This window comes from Patagioenas fasciata, chromosome 1 (assembly GCF_037038585.1).
Source record: "Patagioenas fasciata isolate bPatFas1 chromosome 1, bPatFas1.hap1, whole genome shotgun sequence".
NCBI classification, from domain to species: Eukaryota; Metazoa; Chordata; class Aves; order Columbiformes; family Columbidae; genus Patagioenas; species Patagioenas fasciata.
Window position 1 is genome coordinate 179545587 of NC_092520.1, and position 18377 is coordinate 179563963.

General features: G+C 40.4%; 1 protein-coding gene across 3 annotated transcripts in view; it reads right to left on the minus strand.

Moving 5' to 3' along the window:
* The window catches only part of SRGAP1 (SLIT-ROBO Rho GTPase activating protein 1), a 146036-nt gene that overhangs the window by 57520 nt on the left and 70139 nt on the right, over window positions 1-18377 (minus strand). For all 3 annotated transcript variants that reach the window (XM_065829254.2, XM_065829255.2, XM_071802619.1), the window contains exons 2-4: window positions 14023-14218; window positions 11480-11642; window positions 3073-3135 (exon numbers count right to left, since the gene is read on the minus strand). In XM_065829254.2, the coding sequence (XP_065685326.2) occupies window positions 3073-3135; window positions 11480-11642; window positions 14023-14218 (422 nt within the window). The remainder of the gene's footprint in view (window positions 1-3072; window positions 3136-11479; window positions 11643-14022; window positions 14219-18377) is intronic.

Below are 18377 nucleotides of genomic sequence, written 5' to 3' on the forward strand. Positions count from 1 at the left end.
GGATAACCTGGCTTCAAGATACCTGGTGCTGGAGAAGTCTGAAAACAGCTGTGGTGAAGCCTTAGGTCTGGCTGGTAACCTAGAGATGGGTGGGTAGAGCCTCTCATCTTTTGAGTTTAAAATAAGCACTTAATCCAGTCCCTGACCCTGTAGCATTACGGAAATCCAGATAAATGATGTCTTAAACTTTGTGGAGCAAACAACGTGTTTGCTTGAAAGAGTTACTGTGGAGCTTCAGAATTACTCTGTGTGCCTGAACACCTCTGCCTAAAGAACCCACTTCTCATCTGAGAAGTTCAAGAAGTAACGAATAAAACATGCTGTTTCTTTACATTGACTATACACGTGTGCCTCAGCACAAAAAATTGTCACTATTTTAGCTCTTAGTGACTTTAATTCTCTTCTCTCATTCTCTTCAACACACTTTTACACACAACTGCTTGGTTTTTATTTCTGGAGGGCGACCTTAATTTACAAATCTTTCTTGTAAGATAAGGAAAGATGATAAGAAGTAAACAGATTACTAAACCCTTCTTCACACACACCCTCAGTTCATTAAAAACTCCAATACCTTCCCCCAGTCAAAGGCTTTAGAGATTTTTAAACTCCAAAAAGGCTTCACATTTTAACAGTTTAGCTCATGTGAGTAATAGAGACTTAGTATATTATTTGCTGACTTGTTATTAATTTGCTTTCTTTTGGACACAAAGATTTATCTCACAATAGTCAGACTGATATTTTTCTTTCCATAAATCATGGGGCAAAGAGGAAGATAACTTCTCCTTTTTGTAAGTGACTGAGAAACACACCTCCCAGGTTTTAAAACTGTAGATACTTGTTCTGGTACAGCCACTGGGATCTTATTCTGTAAACAGTAAATCTCACACAGAATTAAAAAGATGTGCATGAGGTTTCCATGTGTCTAGATATATTTCCACCTTTATGTGCACAAGCACATATGTTACACAGATACGCTGATGATCATTCTAAAGATGCGATCAGTGAAACTGGTGTTGTTCTGCACCATATTGTCACTTTACTAAGTATTGGTTGCAACTGGCTAAAGATGGGAATCTACAGCTGACCAATTCCTTTGCAATCAATGAAAGCTGGACAATGGAGTTAACGGTGTAGATCATTTCATCTGAAGCAGGTGCGTGCATCTGATCAGACAGAGGGGTCTGATCTCCCCATATTAGATTTCCAGTGACTATCACTGGAACTCAGATGGCAAGCTAAGATATTTGTACCTACACTGCAGATGCCTGGACATTAGGTGAAGTAAACTCCATCCCAAAAAAACAGCCTGCACCAGCAACCTAATTCAAATTGTTCACATGGTCTGTATTCTAATAACTTAAAAAAACTTCCTATTTTACAAAAATCTGAACTTCTGAGAAAGGAGCTTGCATTCACTGAAAGCCATGACATACGAGTTAATATCATCAACATACAAGTTAGTGTCACGAGGATGGAGCCAGGCTCTTCTTGGTGACAATCAATGACAGGACAGGGGGCAATGGGTGCAAACTGGAACACAGGAGGTTCCACTTTTATTTGAGAAGAAACTTCTTCTCAGTGAGGGTGACAGAGCACTGGAACAGGCTGCCCAGGGAGGTTGTGGAGTCTCCTACTCTGGAGACATTCAAAACAAGATTGTATTTTCAGGGCTTACTCACCACTGAAGCCCCACTAGTGCAATGGCTCCTCAGGCCGCTGATCCCCACGGCTGTGCGAAGTGCCTGCGGCTGCCACTGCTGTGCAGAAGCTGATGCCAGCACACTGCCCTGACTACAGAGTTCTGCAGTATTACATCCTACAAAATCAGTGGTGATTTCAGGAAAAAGCAAGCCCCGAAGAAAAGCCCCCCCCGCTGCCAAGAAAAAATGTAGGTAGGTGTTAGGAATCCACGTCCATAGCTACAAATCAAAAGAGCCCAGGACAGTGAGACACATCTAAATTTGTTTGGATCTTATTTTTGCCACCTAAGTTGTTGAGTTCAAATGTTCTTCAACCCATCCACTGATGGGTGCACATTTTACTTAAATTAAAAGAAAAAATGACAAGATGCATAAAAGTAATGTTTGACTGATCTCTCGCTGAGGAGACCTGGTCTGTGATATCTTCCTAAACTTCCTTAACATCACAAATTGTTTCTTGATATAAATATTGTGTTTTTCTTTTCTGGTCCCCCAAATCTTGAGGACAGAGAACGGAACAGTCTAGAGACTGTTATGCAGGGTACTGGAGCATAGAAGTATCAGTTATTCCAGACAGAAGGAAGAATTTTAATGTACAACTTCCTCAGCCCTCAGGAATCAATAGACTTTTGTAAGGGGTGGATATTACCAGTTCCTCTTCATTGTATACCTATGTTTAAAACGAAGAGTAATTCCTGTTTTGTTCTTTCTCAGAACATATCCCCTCAAAAATATTTTCGGAAAGATTTTTTGGGTAGACGAGACCTCATCCTCTACTAACAAGTTGTACGGATGATTTTCAAAGAGGAAAAGAAGTTCAGATCTACCTTGTCTCAGATTTTCTAATGGGTTAGCAGCAGCTTGCCAGAATGCTTAGTGTTTTTTTCTTGACCTCTCTGAATGGTATGAAAAACCTACACAACACTCCGTTTTTCTTTAAATTATTTACTTATTCCAGGTCGGGAGAGGGAAGGGCACATAAGTAACATTTACTATTTTTACTCAGTGCAGTCCATGAGTCAAACCAAGCAGATGGCAGCATGGAGGAAACAAGGCAGAAAAGGAAGAAGCTTTGCTCTGACAAGCTCTGAGTAGAAATGCCTTGTTAATAATCAACAAAACTTACAATAAACTGGTTTAGTATAGTCTGGGGGGAAAAAGGGTTGAACGTAAAGAGTAATCCTGAAAGCATTAGCATATGTATTATAAACAACTGAGTTGTTTTTCCAAAAGAGATAATTCAGACTGTGTAAAAAGACAAAATCAAGCATCACCTCCACTGGGGGGTAACTTGCTAGATAAAGGGACACTTAAAACTTACAGAAGAAGTCCGATATGGAATAAGATAAGCTAAATAAGTAACGGTACTTACTGTGTAAAGCTCATTAAGAACTTTCATTAAATCTTCATGAAGCTGAAATGCAATCTCTTTGCTCTGTAATTAAAAAGAAATCATTAGAAAAAGGCATGCAAAACATGCAACATATATTTGCTTCTTGATATTCATACTCATTGTTCACCCTAGATAGTGAATGCAATATTGCTTGCAAAGACACTGTTCTGACGGAATTACAGTGAACTAAAATAATGATGCAGAGGTAGACAGATAACATCTGGACAGAAAACTTCTAAAAGGAAACCCAGAAGTAATTTGAGAGATTTTCCCGTGAAGCATCAAGACATTAGGTGCCAACAGAAGGGCTGAAGTTCAGGATTAATGTTATACGCCTTTTTAATGGAACAAACTCTGTACTGTTTTACAACTGCTATGACATATACAAAAACTAAGCCATGTGGAATGTGATATTCTAAAGGGACATCCCGCCCAGTTTTACACCTAGAATAGTCTTTGTCTCTCAGCACATGCAACTATCCAAATATTTATGCAAGAAATAATTGGGCCTCCTCTTTGAAACAGATACTCAACTGCATAATATTCCACAGACTGGGCTGCTGAAACAGCTTTGTTTAGCTTTTCTGGACTGTGTCTTTACTTTCGTTCTTACCCAGAAAAAAAAGAAATGCTTAGCGCTAGTTATTAAAGAAAGCAAGTATGTCAAAATAAGAGTATTTAATTGGAGTCTCATTCAAATATATTCCTTTGTTAGTTGTCCATAGCAGTTCAATCAGATGAAAATTGTGGCAACTGTGCCAGAGTTGAAGGCATTTGTACCATGAGCTTTGGAAAACAGCTGTAGAATAGAGCTATGGGACCTGGCAAACAGCCTGGCTACATCTCTTCTGCGATGCTCAGCATTGTAATATCCAGGCTTGAAATGTCAGCCTTTCTTTCTGTGAATAAATTGATAATTAGCCCAGCTTCTAAAAACTCCAACTTCATGATAGATAATGGCCTAAGCTATGAGAAGTACTTAGTGTTTGTATAGAAGCCAAAGGAACATCCTCAGGGATGACTCATCTCCAGAGCCGCTAACACATACTTGGCCATCACTAAAACACCTGCAGGAATAATGGTTTCTCAATGAGAAGTTTCAGTGCAACACCCACATTTGAGGAGGAACCACCCCACACATCCCACCCACTGTGTCTTCCAGGAGGATGCAACAGACACGTACAGTAGCTGGAACAGAAAATGCTGCATTTTTTGCTCCTATTCCTATTGTCACACTCCTACCTCTGGGCAGTATTTTAAGGAACTTGCCATACCACTTATCAATATTCACTCCAATCCTTATATCCAAGATTATTTTTAACCAACAAGAAGGTAGAAACATAAATTAAAAAACACTCCAGTGAAATTCTTGTATTCCCAAGGGCATTGGCTGTAGTAGCTAAGGCACAGTGAGACAGATGCTCTGAAGCACAGTTATACAGAACTACTACGAAAATTTCCCTTTTGCTTATACTTTTCGAAGTCTGGTATTTTTCACAAGGTATGCTCTAATAGCGAAGAATATAGAAAATAAGGCTTACTACTTAAATTTCTTTGCTAATATCAGATTATTTTAATCTAATATGAAGGACAAAAATTTATATGCAGGGCAGTACACAGAGTGCTTGTAAAGAATTGGAAAAAGATCTCAGATTGGCAAGCTGCTGTAGGGAAACATAGTAAAAGCTTTAGCAAAAATTCTGAATTGCTTTTCATTGCTTTACATTGGCAACCTGCCCTTAAAAGTCAGCAGCGCAGTTTTGACACAGCTTACACATCTCCTCAAAGCTCCACGACATGGAGGCCACCACTATCTCTTGGATAGCTGCTTCTATAGTGTTGAATATGGGTGGTCTGTTTTTAAAACTGCGTTAGCTGAAAAAAGGACACAACATACAAATAAGACTGTAGACATTAAGACTGGAAGATGAAAGCACATACATGTAGGAAAAAAAAACAGATGAACTCCAGCTTCAAGCCATTTATCCCTTTCAAGTGTTGGGCACTATCGTCTCAAAGGTGATGGTAACTCAAGCCCTAAATACAGGAATGTTTTGTGCCTTAGCCTGGCAGCACAAAAGTTTGTTTCAGAAGGCGAGACACAAAACTCCAACTCAGTTTTCTCTCTATTATTTGCAGATTTTCTTGTAAGGAAAGCACACAATATTTCACTGAATGACACAGCCTCCTTTTTTGCTCTTCACTTACACCTCAACACAGACACAGGATGAGTTGAGGATTAGGGGAATTATCATTACTTACGAGGACTCATTTCTTCTCTTTGCCCCTTTAGAGCTTTGTGCAGCACTGAAGCACAAGCAGTCGAGCCCTCAGGATTTACTGGCCACCATGCATGCACAGTCTTTTCTGGGCAGCACATTGATCAATAGTACACTGGAGGGTGAGTGCAAGAGGTGATGACAGAGGAAAGAGGGAAATGTTTTCAGGAAAGGACAATAGGCTCTAAAATGGGAAGTGAAAAGAGAGGGAGGTAAATGATCAGCAAAAAGAGTAAAAATTAGGAAGAGACAGCCTGGCAATGCCCCAGGATCACAGATGAATCGTCCTTCCACCAGTTCATCTGGGAACTGCAACCTGAAGAAGGTGCCTGTAGTGAAGGATAACATGTCAGTTGCTGCCTCTTTCTGATGAAAGATTTTGTAGGAATTGTCCAACAAAAATCAGGAAATTTGCTTAACCTTCGCAGTATAAAGGGAATTTATCTTCAAGAACCAGCATTTTTTATATTACCATTTAAGATCAAGAAATACTGACCCGAAGGCAAGCGATACGGTTTTTACTGTGTAGTACATAGCGTGTTAGAGCTCCAGATAAGAAGAGCCTTTATTTTCAGCGGTTAATGGCCCTCCTATTTCTCTTTTATGCTTCCTATTCCCTGCAGTAGTTCAGCATGTTTGAACAATGTGCTACTCCAGGAACCATCCTCAGGGTAGCCAAACAACAGAATGTAAGACACAGCACGTGTTTTCCTGGAGCTGAGAGCTCTAACCAGGCCATTAAAACCTGACAAACAACCACTGAGGTGTTTTTTTTATTCACTATGTCCAAGAGACATGCATTAGTATCTATTAACCAAGAGAACACATAATATTATAAAAATTCTAGAGCACATGCAAACTCTTGTTAAAAATATTATATATGTTACTAATCTGGTTAAAACATTAAAAGTAGCGTAATTTTTTCATCTGATGGTAGGATAGATCACGCCCATGCAACAGACATATAAGTGTATCCAAACCAGCCTTTCAGCACGTGCACAAACTTTCAACACCTCAGTGGTCCAGCTGATGTTATCAAGATTTACATTTCTAGATTAATATCTGAGAAACCTGAAACTTTATTCTACATTAATACCCTTTCACTGAAGTCTGTAAGAATTTTTCCAGCCATTTCAGTTAATTGGGCACCCAAACTTTCCTGTTTTGTTTTGTTTCATTTTTTAACTGAAATTTAAGAGTCAGTTCAGCTCTTCCTGGAACTCTTAAGTGTCTGTATTCAGCACACACAATGCTGCTCTCAGTTACATCATTTAGGGAAAATATATTGTGACTATTGCTTTTAAATGAGTCTGCTGCTGGTCCCTGGGGGAAGTAATTTGCAAACCCTTCTTTTAAGGAGTTTTCATGAGCTGTGGTGACACTGACATAGCCAATTCATAGTAAAATTTTGTCCCAGATTTGCCAGTCTCTAGCAACAAATAGCTTTGCTATACTTTTAAACCTCTAAATGTTTAAGAAAATGATGCAAAAAAATCTCAATATATGCCACAATCTTCATAAACTCAAATAGATTTGGCAGGTAGTCATATTCCTCGTTAATAGCCAGATTATGGAACTAAAATATTTATTGTGCTTGGCTTCTCCAGCATATTTTACTGTAAACACTGGAAGATATGTTCATCTTCGTTCATTATGGTTTCTGTCCAAAGAAAATACATGTTTATAAATTATAAATATACAAATCTGCTTAAGGATTTTGTGGGTATGTGTTTATAGAGTTGATTATTAATGCTGGGGTAACAAGAATCACTGCATGAAATGTTCTGCATACTACTTCTCCCTTCTGCTTGACATTTTTCCTTATTACTTTATTCTTTAATTGTCCCCATGAGGCCACCTACCCCATCTGCCTGAAAAAACACGCAAGCATGCAAGGTTTGAACTCTGCTACTTTATGTTTGTAATTTTATGTGCAGCACGAAGGCCTGGCATGAACAGCAATCTGTACTGTTTTTATATGCCAGCAACTAAAAAGAAGAAGAGCTTAAGTGCCTATCTGGAAATATGAGGCCTGACATAATGTCATCAGATAAATGCCACAGAATATGTGAATTAGATCCTATCTTTGTCCTGCATTTAGTACATTTAAACAGATGCTGGTTCATGACCCCTGGAAAAAAGAATGACGAAGAGCTCCCAGGAGAATGAAAATAATGAATATCTACACATTAAATGGGCCAGTCTAGACAGGAAAGGCACGTACAATCAGGTACCTGAATACAATATATCCTGGTCCATCAGAACATGTAAGGAACAACCAATAGGGATCATTTCACCAACACAATCCAAATGTTGAGACAGATGTATACATGCACCCAAAAGGAAGAACCAGGATGAGGAACAAGAGACAGTGAGACAATGTCAAGGTACAAAGACCAAGGGGCACAGACAGCCCTCATCACTACATTTCATACAGACCAACACTGGGTACTGTACACAAGTTTTACAGAAAAACTGAAGAAAGAGGTTGCTACAGACTCATGACTTTGTGTTCTTTCCCATGTAGGATGCACCAGCAGGAGAGGGCGCAAACCAGCACTCTACTGGTAAGCATGGCCAGGAAATGAGGAAATTGATTGTTTCATTACTAAAATTCAAGCTGGAGTCAAGAGAGCATGCAAACAACATCCCTCTAGAAAATGTTTGGCTCATGGAAAAGTTTCATTTGAGGATGTACTTGCCCACCAGTGAGGTGGACAAAGCCAGCAAGGGCTACCATTGAGAAGCAGAAAGCAGGCTTGTCTTCTCCCGGGGGAGGGAAGGGGGAGAAAAAAGAGGGAGCAGAAGGAGCCAAGAAGCTCAAGGTGACTTTGCTGTTGTCTCCTGTATCTTGCTGAGACACTTTCCCTTTCTGCAACAGGCAGATTGGGGGTTCGGAGCAGAACAATGGAGACCTGCTCTGGTTACAGACTTGGTGTAATTACTCTCCAGACTTGGAAGTGGAGCTAAAGCCCCTCCAAAGGTGCAGAAGCTGATGCTGCAAGATGGAAGGAGAACTAAAACAAGATGATAACAGTGACACATAATGCTATTAGGTTAAAAAACTGGTAGATATATAATTATCTAATTATTGAATACAGAGAAGCTTGATTAGCTGGTATTGAGAATTACTTAGAAAGACATTAAGTGCTCCTATGTGCAACACTGTGAGAGCCAATGGAGTACAGACATGTCAGATGAGTGTATTTCTTGCTCTTGACCATGGACTACAGTAAGATATTAAGTGTGCACTTGTCAGTCCTTATTTGTGAAATCTTCATGTTACTGCTGTTCTTACTATTTACATCTATTAGTAATAAGAGAGGGAGTACATACACCCACTGGGATTGATTATCCTTTTCTCTGACAGAACTTTATTCTAAAACTAGCCTTTTTCAAAAGTAACCCGCAGAAAGTGACAGAAATTGGTTAAATATTCTATTTGATGTTCTAACAAATTCCACACCATTTTCTTCAGGGAGAATACAGTCTGGTGGAGAAGAGTGTTGGATGTTGTCTCTCATTCTATGTGCACCTTCTCTTGGCTCCTGTGACCTCCGTCTGCAAGGGGGACTGTAGTATAGGACATGTGTTCTGCACCTTACTTCTTTCTGTTGCCTGGTGGATATCCATGCAGCATTTCTGAGACAGTCTGTGATGAACCTTAGACTGTTCATTCACATCTGACAGCAATTATCACAGAATCATAGAATGGTTTGGGTTGGAAGGAACCTTTAAAGACCATGAGGACTGAAGCTCCCCATTTGGGCTAAACATAGATGTAGACAGCTTTTGTTCTTCATCGACAAAGCAAGACAATCTGCTAACAGTTTCACTTCCTGCACAGGTGTTGGTTTTCTCTCTGTATAATTCTGTTCACCTCATTTTATAACTCCCTTCCCTTTTCACAGAAGAGAAACTGGAGCTTCATCGTCATTCAAGGTATTACCAGTTCTGCAGCTGGGAATTAACAGCAAATAAATCACCAGCACTCTGCAGCAACCACCACAGCAAGAACTGGGGCTCGGTGGAAATACCAACCTTCTCCAACGGTCCTGACAAACTAAAGTCCTAAAAACAAATGCTCAAAATTAATACTGGTGAACGACCACTGCTACATGCTCCTGAAGCTCACTCACACCACGTGGAGGTGTCTCTTGTTTCCTGCCACCTTCCCCTCACGTTACTGTGCCTGGCTCAGATCCCTTCACGCAGCCTTTGGTGGCCTCGCTCTGCCCGTGCTTCACCTCAGCCACCAGCTGTTTGATGTGACACCCTCGTGCTGAGCGTCAGCTGGCAAACCCCGCTGAAAGGCACAACAGGGCTGCTGAGGACCTGGGCCCCGCTAATGTGAGCTCCATGTTAGGCACAGCAGAACTCCCTCAGTTGCCTTTCTCTTCTTTCCCCTGTAAGAGATCCAAGCTAGGAATAAAAACCAACCAACCAACCAACCAAAACCAGAAGAGCAGCTGCTTGCTCTTCTTCAAGAAGCCATGCTACAAAGAGAAAATTTGAAATGTTGCACGTTCCTGGACATGATAAGGAGGAAAGAGACAAGTCTGTCAGGAAGATGTGACAATATGCATTCTGTTAATGTACTGAAAACATCCATATACTTTCCTCCTTCCGAGAGGTAAGTTACAGCAGTCTCCATTAATAATTTATGAGTGAATAAAGAAGCACACACACTTCTCCATGGAAGACTTCATCTAGATATTTTTGCACAGTCCATCTGGAGAGAAGGGAAGGAAAAGCAAGATTTCCAGTGCTAAAGAACTCAACTACACTGAAAGCAAACAGGCTACTCTAATAACGCACACTAAGTGAAGAAGAGATTTCTGAGATACAAGGTACACAACTGAAAAACTATTCCAGATTCAATACTGAAAAATTTCTACTGGTCTAAGCAAGTCTGAGATATCTTCACATAGACAGCATACTGCAGAATGCTCCAATTGCTTCTCCCATTCTTTTAAACTTCTATAATAATCTTCCAAATTGCTAAGTTTAGTGGTTTGTGAACTACAGTTTTATGCATCAGACGTATCGAACGAACAGACCATTACTGATTGAGAAACTATAAATTTCAACTCTATTACTCTTACAGGTTTTAATGCACACCAATAAATTTGATTCAAGTCTTTACTTTTTTTCCTCCAAGTACAATCTGTGCACTCTCCAAGTGATGCATCTCCCCACCCCATGGCTATCTATCTACGATTGTGATCAGGTATATGTGAAATCAGTTCCCTATTTCAAAAACATTAATCTAGTACCCTTACCATCATTTAGTCACACACTTGACATTCTTTAACCTTTATTCTTTTTGAAGTCTTTGTTGTATGGCGCTTGCCTGCCAGCATCCCACTGTGACTGACGGATTTGCACTTATAATCTATTCTTATTTTGGAACATTATAACAACAATGACTGCAAACACATTACGTAGATCTCAAACTAAGGCTGACTAGAGTGCTTACTTAGCACAAGAAGGATTTACACATTGTATGTGCTATGAAAACACATAACAGGCATGTACAAAGACAAACATGTACAAAGACAATGCTTACATAACCTAATAGAAGTAGTTATGTTACCAAAAGTGTATGTTCATATTTAATATTGGGAAGAAAAGGAAACATTTTTAGGGGTACTGCAACATATGCTACAATTTTTATGCCAAGGTACTACAAGGCACATACTTACTTTGGCTTGAATCAGTTTCTCTCATGACAGTCACAACAGAATCCCGTTTTTACAAATAATTAATTAATAAAGCGTTACTATTTTGAGAGTCCTAAGCGAAAACTGTTTCCTTTCTGCATGGATAGACAAGCATGCTTTTGAGAGAAGAACAGTTTTTTTTCCCTGTCTTTTGGATATTTGCAACTCAGCTCTCAAGATCACCAGCATATACAGCAGGTTCCCAGGCATTTCAGCACTAAGGATTTGCTCTGTGAGAACAGTCATGAAGAATTTATACATGTGCTAAAACAGATTTTATGCTACGTGTGCTGAATCTTCTCCTCAAATGCCACCTATTAGGACACTTTTGCCTCCCTCATGCATCTTACAAGCCTGGCTGGAGAACTGCAGGAGAGACATTACCTTCTTGAACATTCTGGTGGAGTCTTCGCTTATCTGCATGAACCGCATGATCACGTTGTTCAGGTAGATATCGCTCAACGTTGCATGGTCTTTGCTTTCTCTTCTTACTTGGTTCAGGAGTAAGTACCAGCAATTCACTGGCGATAAGAGGTTCTGGTCTTTCCTAAGGAGACACACGCATGTATTATGTATAGAAATGAAAAAGTTACATTATTAACACAACTATCTCCTTGACATTTGCAGCCATAATTTGTTATGTAAAAATAGTTGCTTCTGAACAGTCAATCTGTTCTTGGAATAACTTGAGTTAGGTAACCTTCAGATCACTCTTCTAAGATACATTCTACAAATCCCATGAGGCACAGATGCAAAAATATTAAAAAAGTGTAAGAATTCAGAACACTGCAAGCCACCTGAGAGTACAAAAAAATCTTGCCACAAAGCTTACAGAGTGGAGTACATGCAAATACTCAAAATCAATAAAGGTCACTGCTGAAAGAGTAACAGTAATTAAATTTTGACATCAGAAATAAACAAGCACTGCAAGAGCATCCCACATCCTTCATGAGCAAAACTGCAGGTGTTGCTGTTTCACTAAAATGGATTTGTATAACTCCTATAAAAGCGGAAGGAAATGTCACAAGTGTACATCTTCTGTGATCAGCATTCATAAATTCATGGCACTCAGAAATAAACTGCTACTGCCAGTCCCAGATGGTTCAATTACAAGACAAACAGCAGGACGGGACTTTCTGCACAGCGGTCCAGTTCTGAATTTCCTTGATAGACTTTTTGCATTGTAGGCCCACTCCAAGCTTTTAACATTGCAAAAAGCAAAATCCCAGATGACTTCTCATTTCTTTCACACAAAGCAAAATAAAAAATACATGTAGTTCAACAACTGTTTCACAGACAACAAAAACCTATTTATAAAATTTGCCTTATGATTGTATTGAAATTTTAATTTAAAGTTAGTCTTGCAACTAAATGCCCTAGAAATCTGCTGCTCTTTTCTTTTCTCTTGTGCAGGGATTCTCCTATAGTCAAAAGGATCAAGCCCGTGAAGATAAAACAGCCAGAGCTGGTGATGAATCAAGGGAGAAACTCCTTCAACTGTTGGTAAACTATTCTAATAATTTAGTGTTTCCATGGTTAGAAATACGTCCTTTAATTCCTCATCTAATTGCCTACCTTTAGCTTTCACCTCCAGCATCAAAGCAACAACAAATGATTATCAGACAAAAAGCCTTTTTCTTAATTACCAGTGCTTTGTTTTGCTATGAATTAGAAGTGAGTTAAGGAAATTTCTTTATTTTGTTCGAGATGGAAGTCTTAATGGCGCTACTCACAGCAAGGAGCTTCAGGGTTTTCTCAGCTATGGTAGCCACCAGGAGCACCCGTGAAGGTCCATGCTGATATTACTTGGTCCTTGCTGCTTGTTCCAAAGCCAAACCAGAGACCTTCCAGCCTGTGCTGGGGAGAATGGTGGGAACAGCACGGGGACCACCAGTTGAAGTGACTTTTGCTGCAACCTCTTCTCAAAGCAACCAGAGAACGCAGAGCAAAGCCCAAGGCAGGACTCCAGTCATGACCCCTGTGCACATCTGCCACTCCGGATTTAACACATGTTTAAGAATGAGGAAAGATGTTTGTATGCACAAGGCAAAAAGATTTTGCCACAAGCTGAACAGATTCCAGGGCTCGCTCTCTCTCTCAAGCGGTGACATATGCACACATTGGTTATTTCAGGGAATCATTGAGTCACTTAACTGAATTTTAAGAAATATATGTTATTGCTCTTTGAACTGTGCAAGCTGTATTGGGATTAACCTTTCCTTTGCCAGATGTGTTTGAGAAAGACTTTTCTTCTGAAACAAAAACTCTGTGTATCTCTAGCACAGCACTAAGCAGACAGAGGAAAAATATACTTATTTTTCAGTTTTACAAACACAAAATATTGGTTTATACCCCTTAGCATAACACGGTCAGGCAATTGTGTTCATTAATCAGCTCAAGTCAGGAAAACAACCAGATGAGATTCGAAACACTTTTGAAAACAAATTGTACACACGTTTTGCCAGATACTACCTGACCACTTTTGTTTTGCACACAAGTTACTCTGCCATGAAAGGGATACAATAAATTGGAAGCAAGGCATAATATTCACATCATCTTCATTTTCAAGAGTAGGTGGGGGTCAAGAGGCAGCACAAGTTCACATGCCATGTAGTCTGGGTGGTTTAAATTCCATTTGGTAGGTTATGGATAATATGTGTGCAGCCTAACTTTTAAGAAACTGAAACCACTTGTCAGAAGCTTACATGAATAAGTGTGGAGGACCAAACCAATAAAACATTATTTAGGTATCCGTCTAACTTCAGCTGCAATGAGAACTGCTACACTGTCAAATATGGGTGGGAATTTTAAATATGCCTTTGAAGCTGAGCTCAACCAGCAGTCCTCAACACCAGCAGAAGCAAAGAGCAGCACAGCACTTCAGCAATGGCCAACACAGGCGTGATGGGGAAGGAAATCTCTCTTACTTGTACTGCTGATGGTCTTTGGTACTTCTTGTTTTTGCCATGAACCTCTCTGCCAGTTTTTCCAGATTTCGGGAATACTCCATTTCTATTTCCGACTTCTTGCGGAAGAAATCCTGCAGATCCTGGAGAAGCTGCACTCTCATTTCAGTCTGCTGCTCCAGGCATTTCTGCTGCTCGATGAGTTGAGCTCGGATCTCTAATGAAAAAAGCACATATCCACTCAGGTCAGTGAAAGCAAATGAGAATTGAGTGTTACCAACCAAAATTACAAACACTCCAGCATACTTCAGCCTCCGCAGCTACACCAGCTGGATCTGGATTTCAGCTCTCACTTCTGCCACCACATGTTGATGCCCCAGGCCACAGTATCCTCCACCCGCTGTCTGTCTCACTAAAGGCTCAGGCCTCTGCTGGGCTCAGGTAAGCGGAAGACCTGCCTCCCCCTTCCTCTCCCATCTTCTTCCACGAATGAGCACAACATCTGGCTCAGAGTGATCTCCTTGCAGGAGGTGCTGTGCAACCATTCAAGCAGCAGCTCCTTCTGCTGTCCTGAAAACCAGCAGGCTGAACAAGCATCCTTTGGGCTGGGATCAGCTTGCTGACTGCCAGGTGGACCACACTGGTCGGTATCGTCATGTACACCATGGAAACAACCTTGCGATAAACTCTGGAGGGATTTGCCGCAGCTGCCCCATCTCTGCCAGGGAGGGAACTGCTTTATTATACATGCATTCACTAATATTTTACAGCAAAATATAGAGGAAAAAGTGTACCTATAGTTAGAGATAGCGAATTGAAAATGTGCACAAGGTTCCAGAGACTGAGGTATATTTATTAAAATATATCAAAATCAGCCAGCTTATAAGGGAATATATGCTCACAGGGATCATCCAGAATAACAAGCTCTTACCACTGTATCGTATGCTGTTTGCCATATGCACAACTGCTATGTGCTAGGATTTTTCTTTACTCTTTTTTTTTTTTAGCACTTTTATTTCTTGAGTGTTAAGCAGTTAATCACATTCTGGGAACACTTAGTCTACAAAGATCCCTCTGGTTCTTTTGAGAGGCTGGTTTATTAAAGTTTTGTCAGCTGAGCTGCCCAGGCACACTGTAATTCAACATCGTGGAGTAAACACAGGAATAAACGCTTTGTGGCCATAATAATGTATGCATTTTTAAACAGTTTCATACTAAAACAAAGACTTATCAATAGCAAAATAATATGCCAGAAGTGATGTCCATGTAAATGTAAAATTGTTGCGAACTTTTACTTGATTCCTAATGATATAACCATGCTGTGGGTAAGAAGATGTTGGAAACCGTAGATGCCTCACTGGTTCAAAATAGAAAAGCATTCTAAAAACCACTGCTAAGACCACAGGGAACTGCAAACTAGTAAGTAGTAATGATGCTATAGAAAATTACCTGATGCAACTGGGAACTAATGTGTCCTTATTGATCTTAAACCAGGTATGAAGGCAGAGATCCATTCTGCTGAGATTCAAATGTGTATACTGAAATAAGGTAGGACGGGCACAGAAAACTGTTAAGTCAATTTATTTACTGGAGGAGAAAGACAGTGCAGTGTTTTTTACTGGCTCTCCTTTGAGCTACCAGCTGCTCTGTTAATCATTAATAAGACCATCCATTTTTACAGTCTGGGAGGTGAACCAAAAAATTCATGGTTTGGGTTTTCATTTCAAATCAGTTCTTTGGAAAAGGACCATGCCTCCAGCAAGGATGAGCCACTGTAACAGAACACTGTATCAATGACATTCTTATACACAGAGGAGAAAATCACATTGCTGCTGGAAGGTTATTAACAGAAACAAAATCCCAAGACTGCTTTTTTGGGTGTCCACTACTTCTACTATTGCAATCATAGAAAATTCTTGCATATAGGAAACCAGGTGTACAGATTCATTTTGCAGAAGCAGCAGTTTCACTGATAAGCAGGAGTTTTGACTAAATCCAAATCCATGTACGTGGTCCCTCTATTTTGTCCATCTCCCCTTCCCACTATAGATTTTTTTGTTAGTTACTTTAGAAACAGAGCTCTGCACAGAGCAACTATGTTCTGAGTATTTTGTAGGTCAGTGGATCTCGCTGCTACAATTCCTCCTTTTTAGGTAGGCTTTTACCATAGCAACAGGAAACAGAAAGATTTTAGAAACAGGAATATATGAATAGAGACACAGAAAACAACGAACAGGGGACGAGAGATACAACATGAGAAAATGCCTGATCTTTCTGATGCTGTCTCGATTTCCAGTGGACAGTAGTGGCTTCCTTTGAACTTGTACATCAGAAAACAAAACTGAAGCATGATCTCTGAAAGCTGATGGTGACTGGAGGTGTCCAGACTCTGAGTAAGGTGGTAAGTTGGGGGTGCAGGGGGACTGTGGCCTTATGGAGAAAGTTCCACAATTTCTAGCTATTTGAATCTTGGTAAGGAGAAAGAACATGTTGGCCCCCAAATGCTGAGCCTCTGGCCTCCTGCTGGAGAAGACAAGGGGGAGATGCACATCCCACTTGTGCCAGCTGACCAGAGTCTGTCCAGAAGAGACTTCAGCATACCAGTTCTCCTTCCAGTCTCCCATGTCCTTCTGCTCCTGCACTTTTTGATTCTTCTTTTACTAGTAATGTGTGTAATACTATACTGGCAGGCAGAGGAGATGGCAATGAATGAGAAATCAGATCAGCAAATGTTGTGATTTTTACTTTCTGGCAAGAGAATGCTGTGGATTAAAAAACAAAACAACAAAAACAAACAAAAACCCAAAACACCTCACAACAACAAACAAGAAACACCCAACAAACATCGGTATAACAGCCAGTCAGCCTGAGCAGCTGTGCATCACCAAATCACAAGTATTCAAGTACTGTTAGCTAACATAGACTACCCATTACCTACTGCTATGGAAAAATGCACCAAGGCAACGCTACGTCCCTTAACCAGTCCACAAGTGTGATTTCCCTAGGGCTACAAAGAGAGGCATGGAAAATTGCTGCACTGTATGCAAATAAATAAATACCCAATACACCAAGAAGGTGCCAAGTTAAGAACTAGTAAAGCCCAAACTCCATAAGTATGGTGACAGGTGCAGCAGGCAATAGAAGGGTGCCTGTCTTTATTTTGCTGGCACATTTAAATTCAAAGTTGAACTGATACCAGCTGTAATGGACAATGACATTGTCCTGTTCTGCTCTGCGGGGCAGCTCATGTCAAATGATTCCAGGCTATTTTGTGCCTGGAACAGGCACATTTAAACCCTGGACGACTTAACACCTTCTCCTTCTCTGTACAGCAGCTTTGAGTCATACTCACTGGTTTTCTGGCCAAGGACTGGTTCAAAAAGAACATCCCATCCATTTACACTGCAGCTTAAACTGACTGCATTCACATCAAGTGGAAAAAGAAAAAAACAAACACCATTTGCCCAGGATTTGCACACACGACCAAAGCAAGGAAGCAATTAATGTGACCGTAATTAAAGCAATAATCTCTACGTAAAGTTCTATTTCTAAAGATTCTAATGTTAAAAATTAGTTCAATTATGCCCTCATTGACACCATCCTCTAAAATTACTGCATTAAGTACAAAATTAGGTTTTATTTGTGGCAGCATTCAAGATGTAACTCTAACCTTTCAACAAATCTTTATTTTGTCCTGACAAGAGGTGAAATCAGTGCACTATGAAAAACAAAAGGAGACAAAATTATAGCTGTTATGAGAGTTAAGTACAGAGCAGATGAAGCTGAACTACTGACATCACCCAAATCATAACCAGAAATAAACTTGTCAAGGTTACCTCTTTGCACACAGCACAGTATTACAAATAATTACTTACATAGCACTGCAGTAATACACCGTATTACCCTGGCGAAGATATGTGCAACCAGTTATAGGCCATTGCCCCACCTGAAGGTACACATGGTGTGATACACTCCAATGTGATGCATGACGATGGTGCTGGCCACGCACCAGCAAGGAACAAAACTTGTCACCTTTGCTTCCACACACACCAAAGCACCTGGTTCCATCAAACATCCCAGAAGGCCACAGAAAACTCCCTCCTGAACTCAGAAGCCAGACACCTCCTAAATACACAGTATTAACCAAATTAGCTTGCTGCCAGACCAGCACTTTGTGTGTGGACTGCTGCCCCTCTGCAGCGATCCCCACTGCAACCCCTGTATCCCTGCGGTGCTCCTGTCATGCTGGACTAGGCTGTGCCTGGTCCTGTCAGCCATCAGAGACTCTTCAGGCCACCGTGAACCCCCATCACCAACTCTCGACAAAAGCAACTCAAGTGCAACACAAGTGCTTTGTGGTGCTCTCACACATCTGT